The sequence below is a fragment of the Orbicella faveolata genome, unplaced genomic scaffold, assembly GCF_042242905.1.
Source record: "Orbicella faveolata isolate gen_17 unplaced genomic scaffold, um_ofav_v1 contig_35, whole genome shotgun sequence".
Taxonomy (NCBI): domain Eukaryota; kingdom Metazoa; phylum Cnidaria; class Anthozoa; order Scleractinia; family Merulinidae; genus Orbicella; species Orbicella faveolata.
Window position 1 is genome coordinate 19,176,714 of NW_028301564.1, and position 25,555 is coordinate 19,202,268.

At 38.8% G+C, this 25,555-nt stretch overlaps 2 protein-coding genes across 2 annotated transcripts; both read right to left on the reverse strand.

Moving 5' to 3' along the window:
* Positions 1-4,141: 4,141 nt before the first annotated feature.
* LOC149103648 (uncharacterized) lies at positions 4,142-5,718 on the reverse strand. The gene has a single exon (XM_089272585.1). The coding sequence runs from the start codon at positions 5,716-5,718 to the stop codon at positions 4,381-4,383; it is 1,338 nt and encodes a 445-aa protein (XP_089128711.1). The 3' UTR covers positions 4,142-4,380.
* Positions 5,719-11,031: 5,313 nt separating this feature from the next.
* LOC110045151 (T-box transcription factor TBX20-like) lies at positions 11,032-21,962 on the reverse strand. The gene is made up of 7 exons (XM_089272711.1): positions 21,449-21,962; positions 20,842-21,085; positions 18,792-19,065; positions 17,786-17,944; positions 17,041-17,117; positions 15,596-15,759; positions 11,032-13,554 (listed from the first exon to the last, which is right to left on the reverse strand). The coding sequence occupies exons 1-7, from the start codon at positions 21,543-21,545 to the stop codon at positions 13,400-13,402; spliced, it is 1,170 nt and encodes a 389-aa protein (XP_089128837.1). The 5' UTR covers positions 21,546-21,962; the 3' UTR covers positions 11,032-13,399.
* Positions 21,963-25,555: the final 3,593 nt, after the last annotated feature.

Genomic DNA, 25,555 nt, shown 5'->3' on the forward strand with positions numbered 1-25,555 from the left:
AAGAATGAGTTATATTTAAAAAAAAAAAGAAAAACCTGATTTACATGTTTGCCGGGTGGGAGTACGAGGAGGACGGTTGGCGATTTATCTCATATCTGAAGTTGATAAAAGATCTAATGGCTCTGACGTTAGATGGAAGGCTATTCCACAAATATGCCCCACTGTAGCAAAAACTACGTTTCAAAAACTCGGTACGGGCTTTGGCAGAGCCAATTTGTTTTCACTATTTTTAAGTCCCTGTCAGCGTCCTGAATGGTTTAAATAGGCCTTTCAGGTACTCCGGAGACTGATCACTCTAAGTTTTAAACATCAATTTCAATTTTTCCTTTTTCCTTCTGATATAGAGATTATCCCATCCTAGATCCTAGCTTACCGCGGAGGGTGGTAGCGCTAAAATAGTAATCAGACTTGGCGATAACCCTAATGGCGCTATTTTGTAGTTTTTGTAATTTGTCGGCTAACTCGTTCACTGGAAAAGTTGAAAATTTACATGGACATGTGTGGTTGTTGAGACCGTCCCACACAGGATAGCAGTAATCAAAATATGGTTCGATAATAGTTCTATATAGCAACTGATATAGCTGTATCTTCGCAAATGAACGGCCTCAACTTTTGAAGTGCACCTAAATCAGAGGAGATAATCTTGGCAGTCTCATTACCATGCTTGACCACGAAAGATTTTGATCGATGTCGACTCCTAAGGATTTGTTGTGGGGCACTCTATCAATTTCGTGACCTTCAATTTGTACAGCAAGTGAATGGCCAATTGTAGTAGCAAGTCTCTGACGTGAGCCTATTAACACTAGTTCGGTTTTAGCAATATTCAGGCTAAGCTTATTTACATTAAGCCATTCATGAATGTTAGCTAGTTCAGTGTTAAGTGTTGATTCAAACTCTAGTAAGCTACTGGCGGCGATGCTGATACTTGTATCGTCTGCGTACATTCGTGGTAAGGCTTTACTCTGATCAGGCGGTTGGGCAAGTCGTTAATGTAAATCAGGAAAAGCAGGGGACCAATAAGGCTTCCCTGTGGGACACCACAGGTAACAGCACGCGCACCAGACAGCCCACCATTAACTAGACACTTTTGTTGACGATCGCTTAGATAGGAGTCAAACCACTTTAGGGTCCTTTGTTCAATGCCATAGCTGGTTAGCTTTCGTAAAAAAAGTCTTATGGTCAATGGTGTCGAAAGCCTTTTTTAAATCTATGAATATTACACCATTTATAAGACGGTTGTCAATATTGACAGACCAACTGTTAGAAGCTTCAAGCAAGGACGTTAGTGCGCTATGAAGTGATCTAAAGCTGGACTGACAGTTGGCTGAGAGATCGTTATAATTGAGATACTTGTAAAATTGGTCGTAGATTATTCTTTCGAACACCTTAGCGACAGTAGGAATAATCGTGATTGGCCAGCAGTTGTTAAAGTGTTGTCTTTTGCCCTTTTTGCAAATTGGCGTCACTCTAGCTAGATTCCATTCAGTTAGAACAATACCAGAATGAAATCGACTGATTGAACAAGAATGCAAGGGATGGTGCCAGGACACCGATCGTTATTTTAAGCATTTCGGATGGTAAATTATCCAACTCAGTCGCTTTCTTAGTTTCGAGTTTTTCTAGTAGTTTTCAGACTTCATTGGATTTACAACTTTTAAAAGAGAATGTCGTGTTTGTTGACATAAGATAACTTTCTGGAACAGTATCAACAGGAGGTATGTCTCTTGCCAATTCATGTCCAATGTTTGCGAAATGGCATTTAAAGGCTTCGGTCATTTTAGATGCAGAACTCGTGTCCCCGATTTCTATATCAGCAATAACTGTCTTCATATGTTGAGGAGAGCTCAGCTCATTAATTAGCTGCCAAGTTTTACGAGGATCTTTTCTGCTAGCAGCGAGGTGATCGCTAAAGTATTTGCGTTTGGCATATGTAATTGAATTGTTAACTTCATTTCTCGCTGTTTTGAAATCAGCCCAACAAGACTGATCTTTAGTTCGTTCCGCCTTCTTTTTCAGGAGGTGCCTTTTACTCATTTTACGTATTAACTCATACGTAATCCACGGGGACTTCTTGTTCCCAATTCTTTTCGATTTCATAGGGGCATGTTTACTGACACAGGTCAGAAACTGATTCTTCCAAAACTCCCACATTTCGCCGGGCCCAGGGAATAGACTAATAGCATCCCATTGTATTAATTCAAGGTCCGCTAGAAACTCCCCCTTATTGAAATTTATAAAACTTCGAGTACTGATAATCTTAACACACCTAGGGATGGTATAATGTGTTTTGCCAGTTAGATAGACAAGGGAGTTGTCGCTAATACCTAACGGCATAACTCCTGATCTAACTATTTTGTCTGCGGTATTAGTTACGCATAGGTCAATTAGGGACTGAGAATGAGCTGTTACTCTCGTTAGCTCCGTAATCAGTTGACTAAGACCAAAAATCTCACGAACTATTGTAGTCAACGTTCAACGCGCTACTTGGCTTTAATCGATAAGACGAAATGTGCAATTTAACCAGTGCGAAGAAAGCGATGAAAATGGAACGGTTGCTACAAACAAAATAAATTACAAGTTATAGACGAATGCAATAAAAGAAACAGAAATAACGAGCCGAAGGTAGACGATACTTACAAACGTTGTATGACTAGGAAGCTAAGGAACACGTAAAAGGAAAACGGCAGTGCGGTAAATGAAACGAGATGACGGTAGCGTCGCGATGAAAATGCACAAATAAACTATAGAAAGACGCATACAAAAGGGGACTGAAACAAAGGAAAATTATGCGAAAAAACCTAACAGAATATCGATAACGTGAAAGCAAGATAAACGAAAAGAATGCGATGATCACGAAAGAATGCACGCACAGACGAAAAAAAAACAAAGAAATGTTACGAAAAGTGGATTTAGTCGTTTTCTTTTCCTGAATTTGGTCCATTTGAGGGAAAATATTATATGAGGAAATATTTGGAGGAAGAATTTTACTCCTTCAAAGTGCCCTTCTTAACGGTTATCATATGGCTTTGAATGTATGTTGTTAAAGGAAGCTTTATGCCAAGTTTTAACGGAAAATAATGTTTCGAAGTGGTCGTTCTGCCAACTTTCGAACACTCGTAACGATCCTTCAGCCTTCGTTCGCCTCGGAGACTAGAAGAACAATAGAGCGAAACTCTTTTGAATTTCCCGGCAGAATATTAATATATGCCAAGCTCCGCCTCCACAAACAATAGGACACACGCCGACGCTATAAGGCATTGAAATTGAGAGGTGATAAAATGTATCACTTAACCATCGTGTTTAAAGTAACGCTTTGCGCGAGTTGCAATAAACGAATTTTCAGCATGTCATCTGTGCAAGAAATGCAGCGCGTTGATCGGGAGCTCTTTTTAGAGCTCATTGAATCCCCGGTCAATCCCACTTTCTTGCACATGTCCACTCCACTGAAAGGCTACGACCCAATGTTTTATCTTCAAATAAACGGCGAGGCTCTCTGGCAGTGGCGCATTGTCAAGAGACAAAAACAAATGTTCACTTTACATGTAATTTCATCAACATAAGAAGTGTTCGGACGGCTCCCATGTGTTTTCAGTTAAAGGATAATTCTTCCACTGAATAAAATACTCTGCCTTGCCTCCTCGATTTCGTTGAGAGACTATGGGCTCAACTTCATAAATACCCATAACAACGGGCTTTTGCTTGGGTCGGTACTTATAACTGAGGCCATGATCATAAACGTCATCAAATAGTGATGCGTAAAAGCCGAGCTGTCTCGTACGCTTTGACATGTTACTCCAAAGAGGATTCTAATAACTGAATACTCGAACCTGGGCCTTTTAAATGTTTTGATCAATTAAAACGGTTCCAATTTTGAATAATTATCTCTCACATGCTCACTCAGGCGTAAGACGCGCTGCGTGCCTTTGCTTTTTTGTTCGGCTCTGGATTTCAAACAGAAATGTCATTTATTTTCCCCTTCATCTTTCGAATAGATAAAGACCTGTGTTGTCTTTTAAGTCCTCGATCAACGACAGACTACGTAAACCGATCGAGTAAAAGACTACGTCTGGTGAACTGCTTTGACCGGTCGAGTAAAAGAGGACAACGATAAAGTAGAAGAAAGCTTTATGCGCACCGTTCTTTCAATTTGGCAACGCTTTGGAAGAAGAAGTTTTTGTGGGAGAACTTTTGGCTTCCGCGCTCAAACCATTTCGAGTGTGACATGTCAACAAAAAAAGTGAGAATGTCGCTGCATACGACTTTGTTGACAAAAGTCTTTGTGAAGAGCGCAGGCCGCCTTTAAATTAGAGCGCTTTTGTTAGCTTATTACACCTTGGGATTTACTTCACACATCAGACCGTTTGACTGACAGCCGCCGATTCATTGACGAGAGCAGTCGGAATTCCGACAGCTAATATTTGTAATTATTATTCCGCGCATTGAAAAAATGAGCACTGCAAGTATATGTCGCGAAAGACAATAGAATTCTGCGCGATGATCTTCTTGAACAAAGGAACCGGTAATGCCAGCATCAAGCATGGCGTAAGTGAGAACTTCACTTTCTGCAGATCTCAACCTGACAGAAACGATGGGTACAGCGGAGACAGATTTCTCAGCGCCAGTGGCATTACAGGTTGCTTCAGCCATTTCAGTATGAGCATTCACGACATGATCCTTACGTTGTGGAGGCGGGGGGATCTGCTGCTTGGAGGCTACTTTATTGATGCGAAAGTTGTCATCATGAAGTCCCGTGGGATGACGACGTGAACACTTCTTACAAGTTCTCCTTTTATAGGCTTCTCGCCGCCATCGGTCTTGGAGCGGAAAAGGAAGCTTTGACACCATGCTTTGTAAGTTGTGTGGACGGTTGAGGATGGATAGAAAGGTTAGGGTCGACATCGCGCTCCGGCACTGACCAAGAAAGATGGAAAGTCGGTCTAATGCCAGTTCATCTCCTGACTGTATGTAAGGCCACTCGTTAATCTTCTTAATGTACGCATTCGATATCTTGTAAGGATCCCCGTACTTCTCCTTTAGGAGTTTCTCAGCTTCTATGTAGCCGCCGTTTCTATCCAGGTGAAGACATCCTTTGATGAGCTCCTTCGGTTCTCCTTGTAAGTATTGCTCCAAGTATTGCAAACGAACATCGTTAGCGCTGACTTTAGCTTCCACTTGCGATTCAAAGCTTCTAGTAAATGTGGAATATTCCAAAGGATCGTCAGTAAATTTAGTCAGCGTGAGTGACGGAAGTAAACTCTGTTGTTGTTGTTCCGCCAACAGTTCAGTTAATCTGGTTTGTTTCTGAAGAACATCATAAAACTGTGTATTTGGCTGCGTGTCGGTAACGTGAAACTCAGGTGCGAGAGGGTTTAACTTCGCAGGATGTCGCGTCGGCTTAGTAGGTGTTTGTGTAAGAGGAGCGTCATCATGGAAACCCGCAGTAAAGTTCACGTTCGTTACAGTGTTCGACGTTGCGCTTGGAACGGTGTAAATACTGGACACAGACGGAAAAGACGGCCCGGAGAGAGAAATTCCTGGTACCCGAGAGGTTTGTGTAGGCATTTCCGGCTGGTGGCTTAAATCTTCCTTGACGCCATTCTCGATTTCTGCGAACACACGTTCACGAACTTTAGCAGCTGCTAATTGTTCTTCTAACAGTAACCTCTCGGCCTTTTTCTCCAGCTCTTGCCTTTGGTCCAACATAGCCACTTTTGCCATTAATTCGGCCGCTTTCGCCTTTTCTTTCGCTCTGCTAGAGTCGATTAAGGATCTCGATGTTGCGTGAGAGCGATGTGATGTTCGCGTACGTCTTCAACTGGCTTGAGATCTAACCTCCAAATTCTGCTCGAGGACCTCTTTCGCAGACGAAATCCAGCGAACGGTTTTTTCAATAAAATCGCTTATTTGCTTACTCTTTTCGGCATACCAATCGTTAGCTACGGTTAGCTGGTCACCTTCACCCTCGAGGTCGTCCAACAATACAGCGACGCATCTCGTTAATTCTTCCAAGGTAACAGGAAATGCAGTCAGATTCTTTTCCACGACGTCCACGTTTTCTTCGGTAGTCGCAAAAGAAACAATTTCCTTAATTTGCCGTTAGATTCTTTTATCGACAGTTTGACAATCTGTCCATCGAAGATGAGCGATGTAAGCCTTTCCTTTCTCGGTGCGCTGCCTTCGCCTTGTTACACCGGTAACGAGGGCCGCGTCCGCAGATTCCAAACTGTCGCTTTCCAATCCAATTTGTTCCTTTTGGCTTCCAGTGTTTTCGATTGGATCCATAACGTTTCAACGAATATTGTAGTCAACGTTCAACGCGCTACTTGGCTTTAATCGATAAGACGAAATGTGCAATTTAACCAGTGCGAAGAAAGCGATGAAAATGGAACGGTTGCTACAAACAAAATAAATTACAAGTTATAGACGAATACAATAAAAGAAACAGAAATAACGAGCCGAAGGTAGACGATACTTACAAACGTTGTATGACTAGGAAGCTAAGGAACACGTAAAAGGAAAACGGCAGTACGGTAAATGAAACGAGATGACGGTAGCGTCGCGATGAAAATGCACAAATAAACTATAGAAAGACGCATACAAAAGGGGACTGAAACAAAGGAAAATTATGCGAAAAAACCTAACAGAATATCGATAACGTGAAAGCGAGATAAACGAAAAGAATGCGATGATCACGAAAGAATGCACGCACAGACGAAAAAAAAAAAAAAAGAATTAAATGCGGCTGCAACACGAACATTGATGAGTTTGGAGGAATTGCTATCTGCGACACCTGGTAACAGGTTTGTATACCGTTTCGGGATCAGATCGCATGGGATTAAAGAAATGGATTGAACCACGTCCGGCCGGACTCAAACATTAAAATAATCAAACGTTGATACACGAAATCGCAAATTTACATGACATTACGAGATACGTGAAGTTCCGTAAAGCTGAACTCACTGCTTTACGGAGAGTTAATAAAGTGACGTAAAGCTGCGTGAAGTTGTCAATGCCGTAAAGCTCTGTAAAGGTAGTTTAAAGTGACCGTAAAGATCAAACTTTACGCCAAGGGATGTAAATTGCTGTAAAGGAACCTGAAAGGACATGTAATGATTTAAGTGCCTTTCGACAATTAGGCTTGCCACAAGTGGACTTCTATAAAATTAGCGACAAAGTTGCGTTAAACGAGCGCGACGAAGTCGCGAGAAGTGACAAACCGGCAAAACACCACGGAAATGGACTTTGAAGAAATCTTTTCGATAACCTGTAACGCTTTTGACAAGGGGAAAAAATGTTTTCCAAAAACTGAGAGACATATTCGAGTTGTTGGTCAAATTTTTTTCAAAACCTGACCAGTTTTAATTTTGTGTTAGTAAGAGGAATAAAGCTCGTTTCGGAGAAGTTTTGGTGTATTTAGTGGAGAAAGTCCCGAGACCTTCAGACAAAGATCTTTTCTCTGTGGGCCAAGTTTCTTCAATTTTTAAAGGGTGATAATTTTTTAACAACAAAGTGGTGTTTTTGTCAGAAGTGTATCTACAGAGGTATCAATTGGTTATATTAATAGTTGCTTTAGTTGACTTGAAAAGTCTGAATTAAGAGTACTTTTACAATTATTAACACATTTTTCCTAAGTTAGATGCAATGAGTTGCTGTTCCATTTTAAACTTATGCATGATGATTGTATATTCGTAAAATGTACTTAACGTCTGCGGTGCCAAGAAACTACAAGTATCTTATTGAGTCTGATTTATTACATTTTAAAATAAATGATTACATGACTGCAACTTTTTGCTTGCGTTTAATTTTTTCACTGGAGAAGATACGAGTTGAATGAGAAATGTTCCAGCTATGTAACTACTTACCGGCTTACTATATTAATTTAACTGAACTTACACGAGTACTTCATTTCATAAAAAGTGCTTGAGCTTATTGGAGTGCTGAACAGAACAAAATGCGGACGATATTGGGCTTGCATTTACGTCGCTTTGATGTCCATAAAGCCGTATGAAAGGATGCCTTTACAGCGCTTTAAAGGGCATTACGGACATAGTAAAGTACAGCTTTACGCGACGTGTCCATAAAGCCGTATGAAAGGATGCCTTTACAGTGCTTTAAAAAAACTTTACGGACATAGTAAAGTACAGCTTCACCCAACTTGACGATACGATAAAGTTCCGTAAATGTATCCCCTTATGCGTCTTTACAGAAGCCCGTAAAGACGCTTAAAGTTCAACTTTACGATTTCGTATAGATCCGTAAAGTTCCGTAAATACGAGCTTTACGGCAGCTTTACGGCAGCTTTACGGCAGCTTTACGGAACAGTAAAGTTGCTATTTCGTGCTGTGGTTTTACCTCTCGACTGGTTAATTTGCACGGATGTGGGATTGCATTGCAAACATACACATACGTACTTTATTGAACCTCACCAAAGGGGCTCTCCATGAAATAACTAAAAACAACAACAACAACAACAATAACAATAACAACAACTTGAGAACAAACAAGGCAAAATGATTTTAAACCCGACCTCAGCCATGATATAACAGCAGCACTGATCTCTTTTTAGCTCTATCTTGCATAGCTAGTCCTCTGGAGATTCAACGGTCAGCCAATTTTCCTCTTTGGGTATGGCGCGCCACGTATGTGTTTCATAATTCATATTTTTTTTCTCACAAGGTTGTTGAAATGTACAAGATCAGTGTCTAAGAACGGTCAAACAAAAGTTCACAGTCTCGTGTTTTACAAAAGAATGCATTACTTATTGACATGGGAAATATCTCTGAAATGAACTAGTTAAAATTCACATGTGAATCGACATTTTATGTTTTTGATTTAAAATTAAAGACTCGTTGACTCTCCATTTTACAGTGTATATCGGTAAAAGTGATTACTTCAAGCCAATAAAAGACAGGTCTTTAGCTTGCGTGTCGGCAACTATACCAAGATCAATCGTATAAATGCTCTTATTTTATAATACCAGTTTAAAATAATAAGCTCAGAATACCCTAAGATCACCGTTAATTAAAATAAATAAATATAATGCAATTATATGTTTTTAACTACACGATTTAAAATTATTTCTTTCTCTAAACGGCTAAACTAGCCCCACCCCACATAAAAAAAACCCAGCAAAAATAGCATTAGCCGCATGTTCGATGCTAGTAATATTTCTGCAAGAAGTTATGTGTGTCACAGCAGGCTTTATTGGCTGCAGTGTAGTTCCAAAATTACTTCAACGCCATCAAAGCAATGAAATGGAAGTGTCATACGCTATAATCTAAGAATGTTTACAAGAATTTATTTTCAGCCTAAAATAGGCAGAAAAATAAAAATATTCTCCCTGGCCCGTAGAAACAATATTCGTATTAAAATCGTATAAATGCTCTTATTTTATAATACCAGTTTAAAATAATAAGCTCAGAATACCCTAAGATCACCGTTAATTAACTGGTGAAATAAAAACTGAATATTTATAGTTATTCTTTCGCCTAGTAAAAGCATTGAGTTCATAGGACAAACTAAAAATATCTTATGTCTGAGTCACTAAAATAACTCAATTGAACTTTCAAAACTTCCTAATGCGTCTACCCCCACTTGGAAAAGAGGGCGTTTGTATCACGTGTATTTTTGTACTATGTGATGTCGGGAAGATAAGCAGTCTGGCCGTAAACTGAAGATATTTTTGCCAAGATGTTTAAGGAAGCTGACGAGTGAATACTACCACTGTTTCTCAAGTGATGGCTACAATATTGGTATCACATAAATGCCCAGCAATTGGCGAACCTTTAATATAGCTTAATAGGTTACGATAGCGAGAGTACAACCTGGTAAAACACCCTTAATTTAAGCTTTAATTGATAAAGCTCAAACACGAGCTCGGAGATGCAACTTTTGAAAAGTTTAAAAAATTCTACTAGGAAGGTTCTGAGCCACCTTAAATTTTCGAAAACAATATAATCCAGATTACCTTGTACATAAATGTATTGCCTGAGAATGACTGTAAATTTCTAGCCTGTGTAGCAGACGTTCCCTTTCAAGCGAGTTCCTTGTTTCTTGCCTGCTGATCACGCGAAAACTGGGGTGACGGAGAGAGGCGTGGTGGGACAAGATTTTTGACTGAGTGAATATAAATCGGTAAAATCGGTACAGAGGCCAAAGATAGAAAAGTGTCTGCACAGGCAAAATGTTCACTGGATGTGTACGTATTGTCGTGCTGTTTGACCAATTCATTGAATTGCCTATTATCAGGTGATGTTGACATGTTCCAAAAGTAAAAAGTACCTAATCTTTCTGAGGTTTTACTTTCATCAGTCGCAAGATACTATAAAAACAAGACGCTTACAAAGTTGTAACTTGACAGGGTGTTTCCGTTAAAATGACATCTCCACACAAAGCTGTATACATTTAGATGAAACATTTCTCAAAATAGCGAGCGTATTCCTAAATCTTGGCGAGGTTGTTTACATATCAATCATCTTTCGTATCCCAGATTCTCGACTTCATTTACTGAACGATTACTATAGCCATAGCATATGATCACTGAAGATTCAGCAAGAGTCGTTTCCGTTGAAATATAAAGCAAAACAGCTTTGATTTTAAAAGTAAGACTACACTGTAAGTAGAATATTTTTTTTCGTTTTGCTACTGTTTACTGAGAGAAAATTTCTTCATAGATCACAGATCGATTTATGTGCACTCTTTTCTTTATAAGAATATATTTTATAGGAATATTTTAAGAAGGCTGAGATTTTTAAAGGAATATAATTTAGTGTGCTGAAAATGTGTAAATATAATGCAATTATATGTTTTTAACTACACGATTTAAAATTATTTCTTTCTCTAAACGGCTAAACTAGCCCCACCCCACATAAAAAAAACCCAGCAAAAATAGCATTAGCCGCATGTTCGATGCTAGTAATATTTCTGCAAGAAGTTATGTGTGTCACAGCAGGCTTTATTGGCTGCAGTGTAGTTCCAAAATTACTTCAACGCCATCAAAGCAATGAAATGGAAGTGTCATACGCTATAATCTAAGAATGTTTACAAGAATTTATTTTCAGCCTAAAATAGGCAGAAAAATAAAAATATTCTCCCTGGCCCGTAGAAACAATATTCGTATTAAAATGTTCGCCTTCAAGATTATGTCAAGAATTTATTACGGGATCTCCTATAAAGGGGAAGTCCTGATATCATACTATGTTATATATCAGGCTTCTACAAGAGTCATTCTTCAGCATAAGCTACATGTAAACATACCCGTACTATGTTGTTTGCACTGTTTAATACAGTGTACGAGTACTATGTTTACTAACTATGTTAACTTTATTGTGGCGGTCTTATCGGGTTCTCCAAGTGGAACACACAACGTACTAGTACCAGTTCTACGCAATCTTCACCTGTTTCGTTTAAGGATGGTCTGCTTAAAACTTTCAAAGATGATCTCTAAGTTGTGCAAATATTTACTTTACTTTCCTGGTTAATAAATATAAATCATATTATTAAAATAACAATCTTCCTTTAAATTAATACTTATTGTAGAATATATTACTTCCCATAGGGTACTGTAAGTCAAAAGTACAAAACAAGCATGAAAATATTAGTTTACATGATTAATGAAATACATTTTCCCTAAAGTTTTCAGCGCATACTAGTGAGTATGATGACATCATGTTACCTAAGGTGATATAAATAAACAAAAACAAAAACAAAACGAAAGAAAAAAAAGAAAAAACGGTTAAAGCAAGCGAATTATTTGCTTTTCTTATCCAACATTTACATTTTAACATACAGTTATGTTGTATTAATACCTATGGGTTATTGACCAAGCTTGTTCGGTCAAGATGGTTGGACATTGGCCAAGTTCTTTTTTTTGCATGTTTATGGACCGAGACGGAGTCGAGGTCCATAAACTCGCAAAAAAAGAACGAGGCCAATATCTAGCCATCTTGACCGAACAAGCTTGGTCAATAAAGGATTTATTATATGGCTATTTGGAGGAAATTTTTCTTACGGGACACGACGGGTAGTCCCGAGCGGGCAAGATAGCTCCATCTTGCCCGCTCGGGTAGCCAATCACAGCACAGGATTTGATTCATCTTACCCGCTCACGGAGCTGGCCATATAATATACTATTTATATCGGCTTTATTCTCGAAGAAATAAATCAAGGAAACACGTGCACCTTCTGTTTCCTTGGTCTGGAAACGATAATGGAAAGCAAACCACGTGCTTATTTATGTTTTGTGCTCGGCGGTGGAAAAGATGGGGAAATATTCGGGAAACTTCTTGTCCCCAGTTTGAACTTTAAAAAGTTTGGAACAATACAAGGATCGTGCTTTAATGATTTTGAAGGTTCAGAAAACGCTCGGAATCTCTACTATATTTCGGTAGAAGCCGAATGTTATACAGGGCTTATACAGTCAGTGTCTTGGCGATCATATCGTGCGGCTTGTGGGTCTGAAATTTAGTGATGTTTGGATGGTTTTATGCTCGTAAAATGCATTACAGCAATACATCATCAAGGGTGCATAAAGTTAAAGGGGCTTTAACACCGTATATTACGTCATTTTTTCGAAGTTATAATCTATCTCGACATAAGAGCTCAGTAGAAAACACCAAAGAGGCTAAATTAAACAAAACAACGAGGGCTTAGCATGAGGAAGATTGAGAGGGATTACAAGAAGCAAACTTGAAGTTTTGGGCTAAAGTCATCAAGGCATAACTTCTGCAAGACTCCTTGAACTATAATCGTCAAATAGCGATTTTAGCAGCGACAATCCTTCGACTTCACATAACTTAAACCATAAGCATTTTGTTCAAGCATCGGGAAGGCGAATCTGCCTGATCCACCTCAGGCATGTCATAGTCCAGGGAGCTTAAGCAACGACGACGTCGACGCCAAGGACGATGCCTAGTCAAAAACGAATTTATATTTTACCAGCGAAATGCGCAATTGTCTAGATCTGTTCAGTACGCCAATGGCTCTAAAAAACGTGCTCAGGTTAAATATGCTTTGACAGCGTTCAATTCCAAATGGAAAAACGAAAAATTAGCCGTCGTCTTTCGCGTTTCCCAGACTACGCGGAACATGGCCATTTCACGTTGTTGTTTTGCAGAGGACGGCAAAGAAATTTACAAAGATGTATAACGCACGTGCACAGCTATTGTTTTGCTCATTAATCTTACGTTCTCGTTGCACGTCGCCGTCATGGTATGCTTAAGTTCCCCACTCCCACGCTCTTTGGGCTCGTCGCGCAAACTACGTCTGCTGAAACGCACAGCACATTCTGACGAGCCCCAGAAAAGCATCTACGTAAGAGGTTAGGCCTATCAGGATTCAGGCGGTAAAGACCAATGCGAAATACATAGTCTGTTAATTAAGTGCATTTGATCATCGCCATCTACTGTGGAATGCCATTGCAGTATGGAGAAATACAAGGTGAAATTTGTTTTAGTGGCGATTCTATCACGAAAGGATTGTTTGGCATTTGGAGATGAACGTCTGTGACTGGGCTATGGTGCACCATTCCTTGATGATTGACAGATGACAGGAGATCTAAACAACAAACAACAACAGCAAAAAAGACAACTTTTAAGCATGACAAACCAGCAAGAAAACTGAGATCAAAAGTTTTGAGATAACAACCCAGGAGCCTCTCAGAAACACAACAACAACAACAAGTTATTTATAGATTATATGTTAATGGAATTTCCATCTAGGCGAAAATTAAATTATCAATAATTATCGGTAATCCGTTACAATCTCGCTCAACCTTAATGATATTTGCTTCTTTTTTTTGTGCCATACTCCCTGTAGCTTATTATCTTAGCTTATCTTGTTATTTATCGTCCTAACTTTAAATTTTCCTGTGTTGAAAATTATTAATATTATCACCTCTCCATCCAGAAACTAATCCTCGGGGAGGGGGGGCGGTAGAGGAGTCCAGACATGGCGTACATATGGAAGTACCTTCCCCTCTCCGCCATACCACTTCCTTGGGCTTACACACGATTTTGTCTTACCGGATATGCTTCTTTACATTGAATACTATAGCTACCGGTCTTGTTAATATAGTTATTCAAATCCTATTATATTTTAACTTTGGGTTTGAGCTCATTAATCTTATCATCTAATCATAACTTCCTGTGATTGTAGTCTTTATGCGTGAGACAAAAAAAGAAAACAAAAAAACCAAGTGAAAACTGATTTTGACCGAACTGAAGATAAGGGCAGCAGAACATTTCTACGCAAAGAAGTTTGTCTCTAATTGATAAACTACAATTTTGGTCAATCGATCTGTAAAGTAGGTGTGCAATGAAAGACTGTATTAGAAAAGCTTCTATCCAGGTGATTCTATTTTGGTGTCTATGACAGGAAAAATAGTTTTAACCTGAAACAAAATTGTTTAGCGATTGGACTGGCTTAGTTGAAAAAAGATGATTGCCCTGAAAGAAATGCGATGGACAAAATTGAAGCAACTGGATTTGTTTTTAAGCCAATTTGTTTAAGAGGGAGGCTTATAAGCTTAAAAAAAAAAAAATCATATTTCCAAAAGAACTTATGATGTTTTATGGGAACTCTTGCTTAGTGTGAATATGATGTCTTGACATGAGAAAATTGCATTAAATTTTCAGTCTGGAAAGTTACACTATTAGTCCTTGCAATCTCTAAAAGTTGGAATTTGCCTTCCAAGCTTTCATTTACTTATATTGTATAAATTTTACTGGGGAAAGACCCTGTACTGAGAAGGCGCGTGCTGAAAGCTGTTCTAACTCAAGGTAAACACAGAACTAGCACAATTTGTTGATTCTGAGCAAAGATAATTTGGATTTTGATAATCAAATTAAACGAGTTGGTCTCCTTTGTTTTTCTCGCAGTGGTTTCTGAAAGAAATGAATCACTTATGACGAAAATGGTTAGTTACAAGGTTGTTAATATATTGGATATAACATTTGAATGATAAGCCAGTATTCAGTGACAAATCCTCTACTGAAACACAGCTCAGACAGGTCCAGACAAGCATACTTTTTCATTTTCTTCTCGCTTGCAAAGAGCATGCTGGAGGATACCTCCCGAGATGTCATTGCCATTTGAAGGAGACCAGTCTTCCACAGTTGCTATAATCCCTTTAACAAGGAGTAAATTAGTGCCCATGTTTAGACTAAAAACTATTCTTTGGTAGGAATTTTGTTTAAATACTGTGATTTTGGCTTGTTTGATTAACTGCAGGTGAATTAACAATGAATGTTTTCGATGTCGAGAAGAAGTTACTCGTCAATCTTCCAGTGATTTCCAGAACAGCGGGTTTATACTTGCTATGCAAATATCATGGTTTTGGGCTCTAGCTTCAACGAAAGTACTATTTATAGTTAAAAGTATTTCCGGACTCCATGATCTCAACTGAGTGACTGTGACCAGAGAAAGCATATGAGCACGGTTTTGGATCTGTTTGCTAAAAACTGCTTTTTCTCCATTTGGGAAATAAGTTACAAAGCAAAACAATCGGTAGGGTCTCGACATCCTTATCGGCCTCTCCATGCAACATTTTTAAAATTTAATACTACAGTGTTTGTAGTTTTCCAGACCAATCACTGACCTTCATTGAGACTGACCATACATCCGGTGCAGTGCACGTCCTTCGCTTCCATCTGATGACTTTGAAAGATAGCCGACGGTAAGAAATGACTGGGTAGATACGTGCTGGGAACAGATACGGGGTTTATATGACCTTGTCGATACGCCGCTCTGTGAGGGCACTCTCTATAAATAAAGACGAGAAAAATAGATTTTCCTCAGTCCCGCGCAATGCAAGACACCCTTATAAAAAAAAAAACCATATATAGCAATACTGTACTGAATTGTTTATATTAATACTGAAAAGGGAGATTTAAAACTTATCATGTCAGCTTGTCCCAGGTTTAAAGAAACTCTGCCTACATGGCTGCTTTGTAAGTTCTCTATCATATTTCTTTGGAAACAAACAAGTTAAATGCCGGTACCTACGTCCGATTGTCATTCAGGGGAGCGTTTATTTCTAATAAAAATCAACGCATGTCTTTATTCACCACCATCGTTGCGTTTGATTAAGGAAAAAAATTGTCGTGGCTTTCATATCGTTTCCACATTAGTTTTGAGATTTCTTTACAACAGCGTTTATAAAGCAGCAGCAACTAGACAATGGTTTAGGCTATGTTTAAAGTTTCAGCGGTATCTCGTTCTGGTGGCGTGCCTTATAAGGGAACTTTTCAAACTGACAGAACTGAAGTGTTAGGGTATCGCTGGTATAAATAAAACTGAGTGCTGTAGTTGTAGGTCACGCTATTCAAGGAGTTTGCAAATAGACATATGTCTTCAATTACGAATACGACAAACATCACGAAAAAGGACAGGAGATATTCATCATTAATTAATGTTTAACATAACAATGTACTCTCTATACATTCTAGCCTTGTTTTGCGGACTTGGGTCCAGTTGGGGAATCGCTACTCATTCACACACATTTCTGCCTGTATAAGAATGGAGGCTCCATATATTCCCCTGGACATCCCTATACTCCTGAGACTGTTGCACTCTTGTCAATTCTCGAGTTGGTTTGCATTTATTCAGAATTAAGAAATGGGATTACAAGAACATATCTTTTTGTAGTCACTGTTTCCCTTTTAAAGTCTAACCCTCTGTTCTCACAGTCATTCAATTAATTTACTTCTTAACTTTATGTACCTCTGTGGATGTAATCCTGGTGACTAACTCTTCAAATTAAAACTTTTAAGCAATATTGCGCTGTACTGTTGTTAGTGTTTAATTTTTTGTGTGTGTCTGTATGTGTGTGTGTGTGTGTGTGTGTGTGTGTGTGTTGGCAACCAATGGAATTTAGGACTTCTTTTTCAATGTTCACTCTAGGGCACTTGGTTTTGCAAGAGATTAACCAATGCGGTACATAAAAGAATACTCCATAATCTGTTATCTAAGCGCATACTTGTCTCTCTCTAGGATTGTTTCCTATATAAATGATATTAACAAGCTTCGCCTATCAGTACGTACCTCTGCACAGGCAATATCCTGATTGAGTCTCTAAACCCCTTTGCAAAAGGATTGCTGTCAATTTTTAGACGTGTAATCTGCAATTTATGATATATAACCTTAAGCTTGAGCTGCAATACCTCATGATCGGGAGTTTTTTGTCTCTGTCTCCGAAACATTTAGCTAATTTATCATCCATGGAATTTTGTAAAGCTAGTGGATAAAACGAAGGGCCCAGACCGATTGGCTGTTAGTTAAGCTGCAACCGAAATAAGATTATTGTAGGTGTGCCAATTCTGGATCGATTTGTGTAGAAAACAGACTTGAAACAAGAGTTAACGCCCTCTTGCAACCTTACTGGCAAAATAAACATTTTTGTTTCAAATCACCACGCTAAAGATTAAATAATGCTGCGATCCCCGAGTATCCTGAACATAACTTATTACCGCATTTTCTTTTCGTGACCCGTCCACAGTGTCTGCTATACCGTCAAGCTGTGAGAATATTTTGTTACCCTTCTCCTGCGACGATATCAGAATATTCATGGCACTTTGGAACCACTTAGATTAGCTGTAAGGGGAGAATGTTTCAGACTTGTAACAACAGTTCTGTGCCCTGTGCAACAGATAGAACGAAACTAGACAAAAACAACGTTCTCGTTAGCTCGTTCCTGACACATACTTAATTCCATATATACTCAGAAATAGTGGAGATTACAATGTAGGGCCCATGCAAGTTAGTTGCCTCACCTGATTTTTTCCCTTACCAGTTGGTTTTGATATGCTGTTACAGCGATAAAACTTGTCTCAGGGAACTCGAAAGTCTTTGCTTCTTTGGAATGAAGGTCAATAACTGAGGCGGTGTGATCACGCTTTCTGACAACGTGTACTCTAGGCTGATACTTATGCATGGAGTTCAGAACAATCTATGCAGAAAAACATTACAACGTATAAGAATAATGAAGAATTTTTAAGCCAGTTGGGAAAAGCAAAACATCCTTTTAGATGTTAGACATCCGTATGCAAATTTAACTGCGGCAAGAATGGACAAAAATGGTAGCGAATGCGGTTATGCTGCTTATTGAAATAATAAGGAAGAAATACATAGAGTAAAGTTCTAGACCAAGTTTACGACGTCATTTTGTTAAATTGAAACGAGTTTGGTTTGGAAAAGAAAACAAACATCAGCGTGAGGCGATGCTTGATGTTAGTAATTGAGGAAAAAAAAACTTCGCTTAATCCCCCGCAAACTGATCAAAGAATACTTCCTCTTTAGAAGGGTCCACGATTAAAATTCGTTAAACACAAGTAACTATGAAATTGTACGTTTAAAAACCGCAAGGAAAGCATATTAATGCAGGAATACCACGAAAAACAAACAGAAAAATCTATGTGTTTAATTTTACTGCTTTATAGGGAAGTAGAGTAAAAGGGACGACTGAAAAGAGAATTCGTAGAGAAAATTATTGCCCAATTTTTTATGGTAGCTCTTTTGCTATTATTATTTTTGGAGTTATTTTTTCAATCTCGCCTGAGAAGTTAAAAGGATGAAAATTCTAGCGAGTACAGGACAATCCGCTTTCGAAACACCGCCCGTTATCTGTTGCAGGGAACCGGCGGAGATTGAGGGTTGGCCCACCAGCGAGTTGCGGTAACTTTGTCCTACATTAGCCTGCACGTAATCTAACACAGAGAAGAGCCGTGGAAATTAAATTTAATTCTCTATCACAAACCTTTGTACAACACTATACACATATATGAATGGCCACTTACATGCCCATTTTCATCAGTGCCGTTGTTAGTCAGTTTCACTTTCTCGAATGATATGATCTGCTTTAACAGCTGCTCGCCTGTAAAAGGTGAGTCTGGATGCATATAAAGTCTAACAGGAGCTGGTGGATCAGCTTTACCTGCCACAAGCCATGTTGAACGGTGGTAGGCGTATCTATAGCGTTTGTCGTCAACAGGCACTATATCCATTAGGACCATGTAATTTGCATCTAGGCTGACACCGTTCAGTGATATTCGAAGGGTTGGAAACATTCTCCTTTGGAAGAAAGTCAAAGCTAAAAATTAAAATGTAGGTGCCCCATTTGTTTCCCTCCCTTGTACACATGATTCTAACATTCTAGAACGTTACTATTTTCTCTTTATAAAGTCACTAGAACTGGGGTTAATTTACTCGAACACCCTTTGTATTCAAAAGTTTTCAGTTATCCTTGGTCAGTCTGCAGCACTCGGCAGTTGACATAACTCACGAAATTAGTGCACCAAGTGCGATTAAAATGAATACAATTAAAAAAAATAGTATTTTGTTACAACAGCCTAGACCTAGTTTATCTTGTTCTAATAGAACAATAACTCATTCTTGTGTGGCAGAAGCAAGAGACAATTGCTAAGACATTGCCTTGAGCAATGAAATTGACCATCTTGCAGTATTCCAAGGAGTTACACAGAACAAGGTAGCAAATGTCAAGTTATCGCTGAAAGGGATGCAGTGATTTACATTAACAACTACGAATCGTAAACCTTCGTGAAAATTAATCACAATGCAAATTTTTTTATTGAGTTTTCATGCTCTTTGTTTTAAACACCCCTCCTGTAAGCATAGTGTTCTCCGAAGCCACACTTAGAAAGAAACGGTACCCGAGGTGGTCTTCCCGGAGTGGGAACTGTTCCTATTAAAATTGCCGGTCCTTTCAGAATAGAATATAACATTGAACCAGAAGAGATTATTTCTGGTTTTAAGTAAACCAACTGGCTACGTAGATCTTTCATCTATTCATTTGAAAACAATCGATATCTGCCTAGCAAGACAGAGCCGTGGAGGAAAGAGTCCGTTATCTGAATGTTATTTTAGCTTACCTAATTAATTGTTTCTGATGGTATTTTTGGAGAAATATCAATTTAATACATAAAACTGTGCTATATGCCAAGTAAAGAGGGTTAAGATGGAGAAACATAGATTCAATCGCGAATGCCAGATCTTAGGTAAACAGAAAACTCGAGAGGGCTGCCTCCCTCGAGAAGCATAGTTTGTATGGCGTATTCCGATGTGCTAAGTTTATCACTTCAAAAGGGTCTAAAAAACTTTATGATTGGAAAGAGAAATTTCGAGTTAAAAAACACACATCTAAACCTGGGAACCAAGAATAAAAAGTTCTTGTCAAACACTCTCACATTTTCCTTTGTTCTAATTCATAGTTACATAACAGCCAAGCAGTTGGAAATACATGATGTTGGCAAGAGCAAGCCATGGACTTGGCATACCGAACGTTCACAACTTAACGCACACTTCATTCCAATTTCACTTTTTATAAATATCACTTTAAGGAGTTTACAATTGCTCAATGTAACTAGTTAGCTGGTTTCGTGAGTAATTTTGGATAGCATTCACAATACCTGTCAGTAAGCCAATAAATAAAACATGGTGTGAAGTATCCAAGTCACTGCGGTCGCCTTTGCAAAACAACCGAATCATTTAGACCACATTATCGCACACGAAATACTCCGTTTCAAGTATACTGTTTTTCATCGCCATGAACGTTTATATCAACGTCTTGCCACCACGGTGAAATCACGGCGTTCGGTAAGACTTGCTAGCGTAAACATTTATAGTTTGGTATGCCGTCTGCGGTCAGCTTGGTAATGGCTTCGTGAAGATTGTTCGCAAGTTCTCAATTTTGGTTTCTTTCTAAAGGAGTAGTTGTTGGTTTTTAAGTCATTTAACTATTCTTTAGTTAGTCAGGACCTTAAGAACATCTCAAAACAATAATCTTTCAGTCGTACATCGCTAAGGAATACAAAGCGGCTTCAATCTCACCTTCCTGACTTTGTTATGATCATTTCTGTTCCCAATTCATTGAAGCGATCCCATAGATCGCGACTCTCTAAAGTAGCTGTAATAGTTTCTATATCTTCAGAGACTTCTAAAGCAGAACAAGTCCCATTAGGAGCATCATCGGTACCGTTTTCCTCGCAAGACCTAAGCCTCTTTGAAGATGTACAACCCGGCACGTGAGTATCTTCACTGGCGCAGGGTTTCTTCCTCTTGGCTTCATCTGCGCCTAAAGATAATAAATAGGAAGGACTCAAAAGTGTTTAGATCTATTCAATAATCGCTTCACTGGGAAGAGGGGTCTAAAAATACGAAATTTCACCGTTCCCCAATTCCCCAAAACTTGCAGTGTTCGATATTATTACTTAGTGATCGATGAGAGCCAGTTTATCAATTGTCAAGGCGCACAAGACTACCATTCGAGATCAAATACAATTTCAATGATTTCACAAGAAAAATGAATTCCCAATGATCGAAATGGGATCCAAATTCATCAAAACCGTTACTTCTCATACTTGTCTTTCAAGCAATAGTTTACACCGAATGATGCGAGAACTGAACAGATACGAGAGCAGCAGAGTGTATGAAATACCGTTTTCGTCCGAGGCCATCAAGGACGCAATCGAGAACGCTGTAGCTTTGGAGGAAAGGTGTGATTGTGCATTGCGTGGATCATAGCATTCTCCCATGGCGTCCGAGTCTATTTACAGTTCCCTAAATCCTTCATCTCACCCACTGTTGTCTCCAAACAAGCCATAAACAGCAATTAAAGGAACTGTTGATTGGATCTTGGCTTATGCGTTGTGTAAGCCAATCAAAACCAACTGGGTGAAACTGAAACACTGTTGATTCACACTAAATACTTCTAATACGAATATTGGTTTGTGGGTGGTACTGGGTTGTGTTTGTGAAACTGCGTTTTGACAACGGAATAGTTTGTTTGCAATGTACGTTGTAATTTTGACATCGATGAATTAATGTTCGTGTAACGTAAAATGGCCAGAATCTCGCACATTCCAAATCGGTCTAGACAATTTGACATGAGAATTCGTTATCGTACTCTGCTTTCACCTCCGATGACCTGCCCTGTTGGACTACGAAGTAACAATGCACAGGATAGGCTACAGGCAATTGCCATATTATTTCAAAGATTTTCTTCCAGAAGCAATTACTTACGTAAAATACATGAAATGCAAAATGAATGTTCTGAAAGGTTGTGTAACATGAAGCGCATTAATATATGGACTGTAGGGAGACAAGAAAAACCTGGAACATTCCTTGGAGTTTCAGATATTTCCTGTCATGTGTACCTTGTCGTCTTAAAAGTGCAATTGTTAATGAACTCCAGTAATGAATTTGACTAGTGCCTGCTGCAAGCCGGACTTCGGTTGGATGTCTAACACTGACATTTGTAAATAAAGGCCCTCGCGGAGAACATCAGTTATTTGTGCTAAACTAACAGGTTTCGGTTTTAAGACAGACTTTTTTGAACGAGATATATGCCTCGTAATTATAGCGACTGCCACTGACATGGTTGTGCAACAAGGGTTGTGTTCATCAGATCAGAGTCATACTCCTTTCCTTACAATCACTAGTACAGTGCCGTTGTATTGCGTATATATACATGTACTTACCTTTGTACAGGCTGCGACATTAGTCGTAAACTACAGTTCCTTGAGCTGTAAAAGCAATAATTCAAGACCAATTGACTATCAGACTTAATCAACACCTTCTACGGATACATCCATGATCATCTTAGAATAATGCACCTTATCTTTAGGGTTTTTAAACTTCAGTTGGTTTACATATTTTCTTTTGAGTCTCCACCCAGTGAGAAAACTGGATGTTCTACCGAACGCGACCTTTTCTGTCATTTCACTGAATAGGCTTCGACTTAGCTGCACCTGCTGGTAAAGTTTCTGGTATAAACATTGCTTTTGAGAAGGAAGATGAGAAAAGTGTTGACAACATGTTACATAGTTTGTTTACGGACATCTGTTGTTCCAGATATCGACAAACAGATAAATTTTAATAGCATTTCCGATTCACATTTTAATCGAACACCGCCAAGCACTACCATGGCCAAGTGTGTCAAAGCTAAAAAGGCTCGTATTGTCTTAGGAATGTGTGGGGGATATCTAATGGAAAAAAAAACAATTCCTGATTATATATGTATCATCCTGAATAAAGTTTGTTGACAGTCATTCCAAAGTAATCCGTTACCTCACTCCAAAACAGGAATGTTATCTGTGTTGCTATTATGTAGTCACCACGTTGACATCGATAATTGCTGAATTGAAGATCGTTTTCGTCAATGATAGCCATTTTACCGGTGGTTTATCCTCAAGTTGAAAGCTTCGATAGACACAAACAGCAATAGGGGAAGTCGTTCGCAGAAACAATAAGCTACAGGTCCCGTTGCTGGATTAATCCAGAAATCCTTTTAACGCAAATCACGTTATCCAAAGCCATTGGTAGAAGTTTGATAAGGCACTGGGTGGTGACATTTTCTGAATACTTTACCCAGGGCTATATGTCACGATGCAAAGTTATCTACGTTTTCCGAGGAAAGAGAATGACAGGCTCGGAAACACTCGCATTGATTAGGTATGACATCGAATCTTTTTTCTTACATGATCACTGCAAAACATATTTCTTCGACTGTCTTTCTTTGACTAGGTTATCGCACCCGGGTATCGTGAATGGGTCAAGCGCTGACTTTTAAAATAAAAGTAACGAAAACATAGATAGAAAATAAAAATTCCATTTTTTGACCCCGGCGCAAATGTCGACGCATCCAATTGTCTAAAAGACCTTCAACACGGATTCGTGAAATCAGTGCTAACATCGTAAAATAACATTTATTTTGGATAGTCTTAACATGACCACTTAGGAAAATCGGCTTATCTTATTAGTTTTTCGCGGGTCTTAAGTTGCAAATTGAGGCGGGATGTGACAAACATAGGTGTCTAACAAAAATTTGTAATCGCGTATTAACTGACGATGTATCACCGGTTTCCACACGACTACACATGAAAACCGGCACACTTTGTATTTGTTTTCGGTGTCTTTGAATACTGAATCAAAAAAGATTAAAGAAAGAGAATGTAATAACGAAAAAATGGATAAGAGATTGATGATGCCAAGTAGCATTAATAAACAAACGAACAAATAAAAAAATAGACAAGAGAAAAAGATAAATAGAAATAATTAAATAATGTGCAAATAATGATCAAAGTAAACTCAAGAAACACCAAGTGCTTAAAGTGGCAGTGACCATTCTAAGTTAAACAAACAAACAAACAGTTCGTATTCATCGCTGAACTAACCTCTGGCCCTGGATAACAAGGAGGCCCACAAACCCAAAAACAGCCAGCTAACCTGATACCCAACCATCTGTTCTCAATTGGCCTGTCTTGATGGCCACGCATTTTCCCTTATCAGGACATCTCAGCCGCTTCCAGCCGTCGGTAGGATCTTCAATGTGCCGCCATTCCCATGACATGGGGTTATCAATGTATCTTTTTGGCTTCTGTTCACAGCTTATATTAAGATCATTTTACCAGATTAATAAAATGGATAATCTGTCCGAAAATTCGACAGAGTGTATTACAGACAGTGGCACATGGCTATTGTAGTGCGGTGCTTAATATTGGTGGTACTCTCAATGAGACTTTCAGTCCACATTCAATGAGTCCCAAGCCTGTCACACAGGCACAAATCACAAGCTAACTCGCCGAGCAAATCATTGCACACTCAACACTTGATAACAAACTGTACTGATGTAAAGGTGCTGACAGTATACCATTCTTATATTTCATTAGCATGTTTAAAGTTGCAAATCGCAGTGCCTTGAACGTCCTAAGGAGCCCTGCGTTAACTATCATAACTAAATGATGATCTGAAAACTAAGCTTAAACTGTCAACATGAAACCACTTTTTTAACTCGGAGGAACCCATTGACCCTTTCAGGTGGAATGTCAACATAAATATTCTCTTTCCTCGATCTAGAAACATTTCTTGATAACTTTTCAGGCCGTAGAAGTTGGCGTGTAATCATAGCCATCCATTGGCGAATTTTTTGGAATATAAATTTCTCGACTCTCTTGTCGTGTCCGACTAGGCGTTCTGTTGGTAGCACTTCGAGAAATAAAACACTTTTTGCGCCTTTAAAAAAAGGATCAAATATAGATTGCAAGATAAGAATGCAAAATGCTTGAAATGCTTGGGCACGAAAATTCGCAAAGGCAAAAAGAAGGCCATCGCGAATCCAGTAGGAATATGGCTGAGGCCTGACATAGTTTGTAGAATATACCTTAGCGCTGGGATTGATATAATGCAGTAGTTTTGTTTGTGCGGTCGGATTCGATTGATGCGCGAAAAATTCGACAAAGCAACATCGGTCGTCAGTCTTGGGTCTGTAGACCACGACGTTCTTATAATTAGGTAATATTGGACAGGAAACTTTCTTTTTTCTATTTCGGATTGATACATTACAAATACAGTTTATTTTGGTTGACTCTAAACTTTGCATGTTGACATTTTTTCTAGCTAAGAGCACCCATGAAGTTCTACTGTAAGTTAAGGGTGATGTATCTCAAGTCCAATTAAATTCTATCTGTTAACTTGGTCGAGCTCTTCTTTGGTCAAAGACAATGAAAAGATCTTGCAGGCGAGAGAAACTTTTAAACGCCATACG

Coding starts and splice junctions, on each gene's coding strand:
- LOC110045151 (XM_089272711.1), bottom strand. CDS start 21,545: ATGGGAGAATGCTATGATCCACGCAATGCACAATCACACCTTTCCTCC. Junction 21,086..21,448: donor GATGGCCTCGGACGAAAACG/GTATTTCATACA, acceptor TATTATCTTTAG/GCGCAGATGAAGCCAAGAGG. Junction 15,760..17,040: donor AGGATATTGCCTGTGCAGAG/GTACGTACTGAT, acceptor CTTTATTTATAG/AGAGTGCCCTCACAGAGCGG.
- LOC149103648 (XM_089272585.1), bottom strand. CDS start 5,718: ATGGCAAAAGTGGCTATGTTGGACCAAAGGCAAGAGCTGGAGAAAAAG.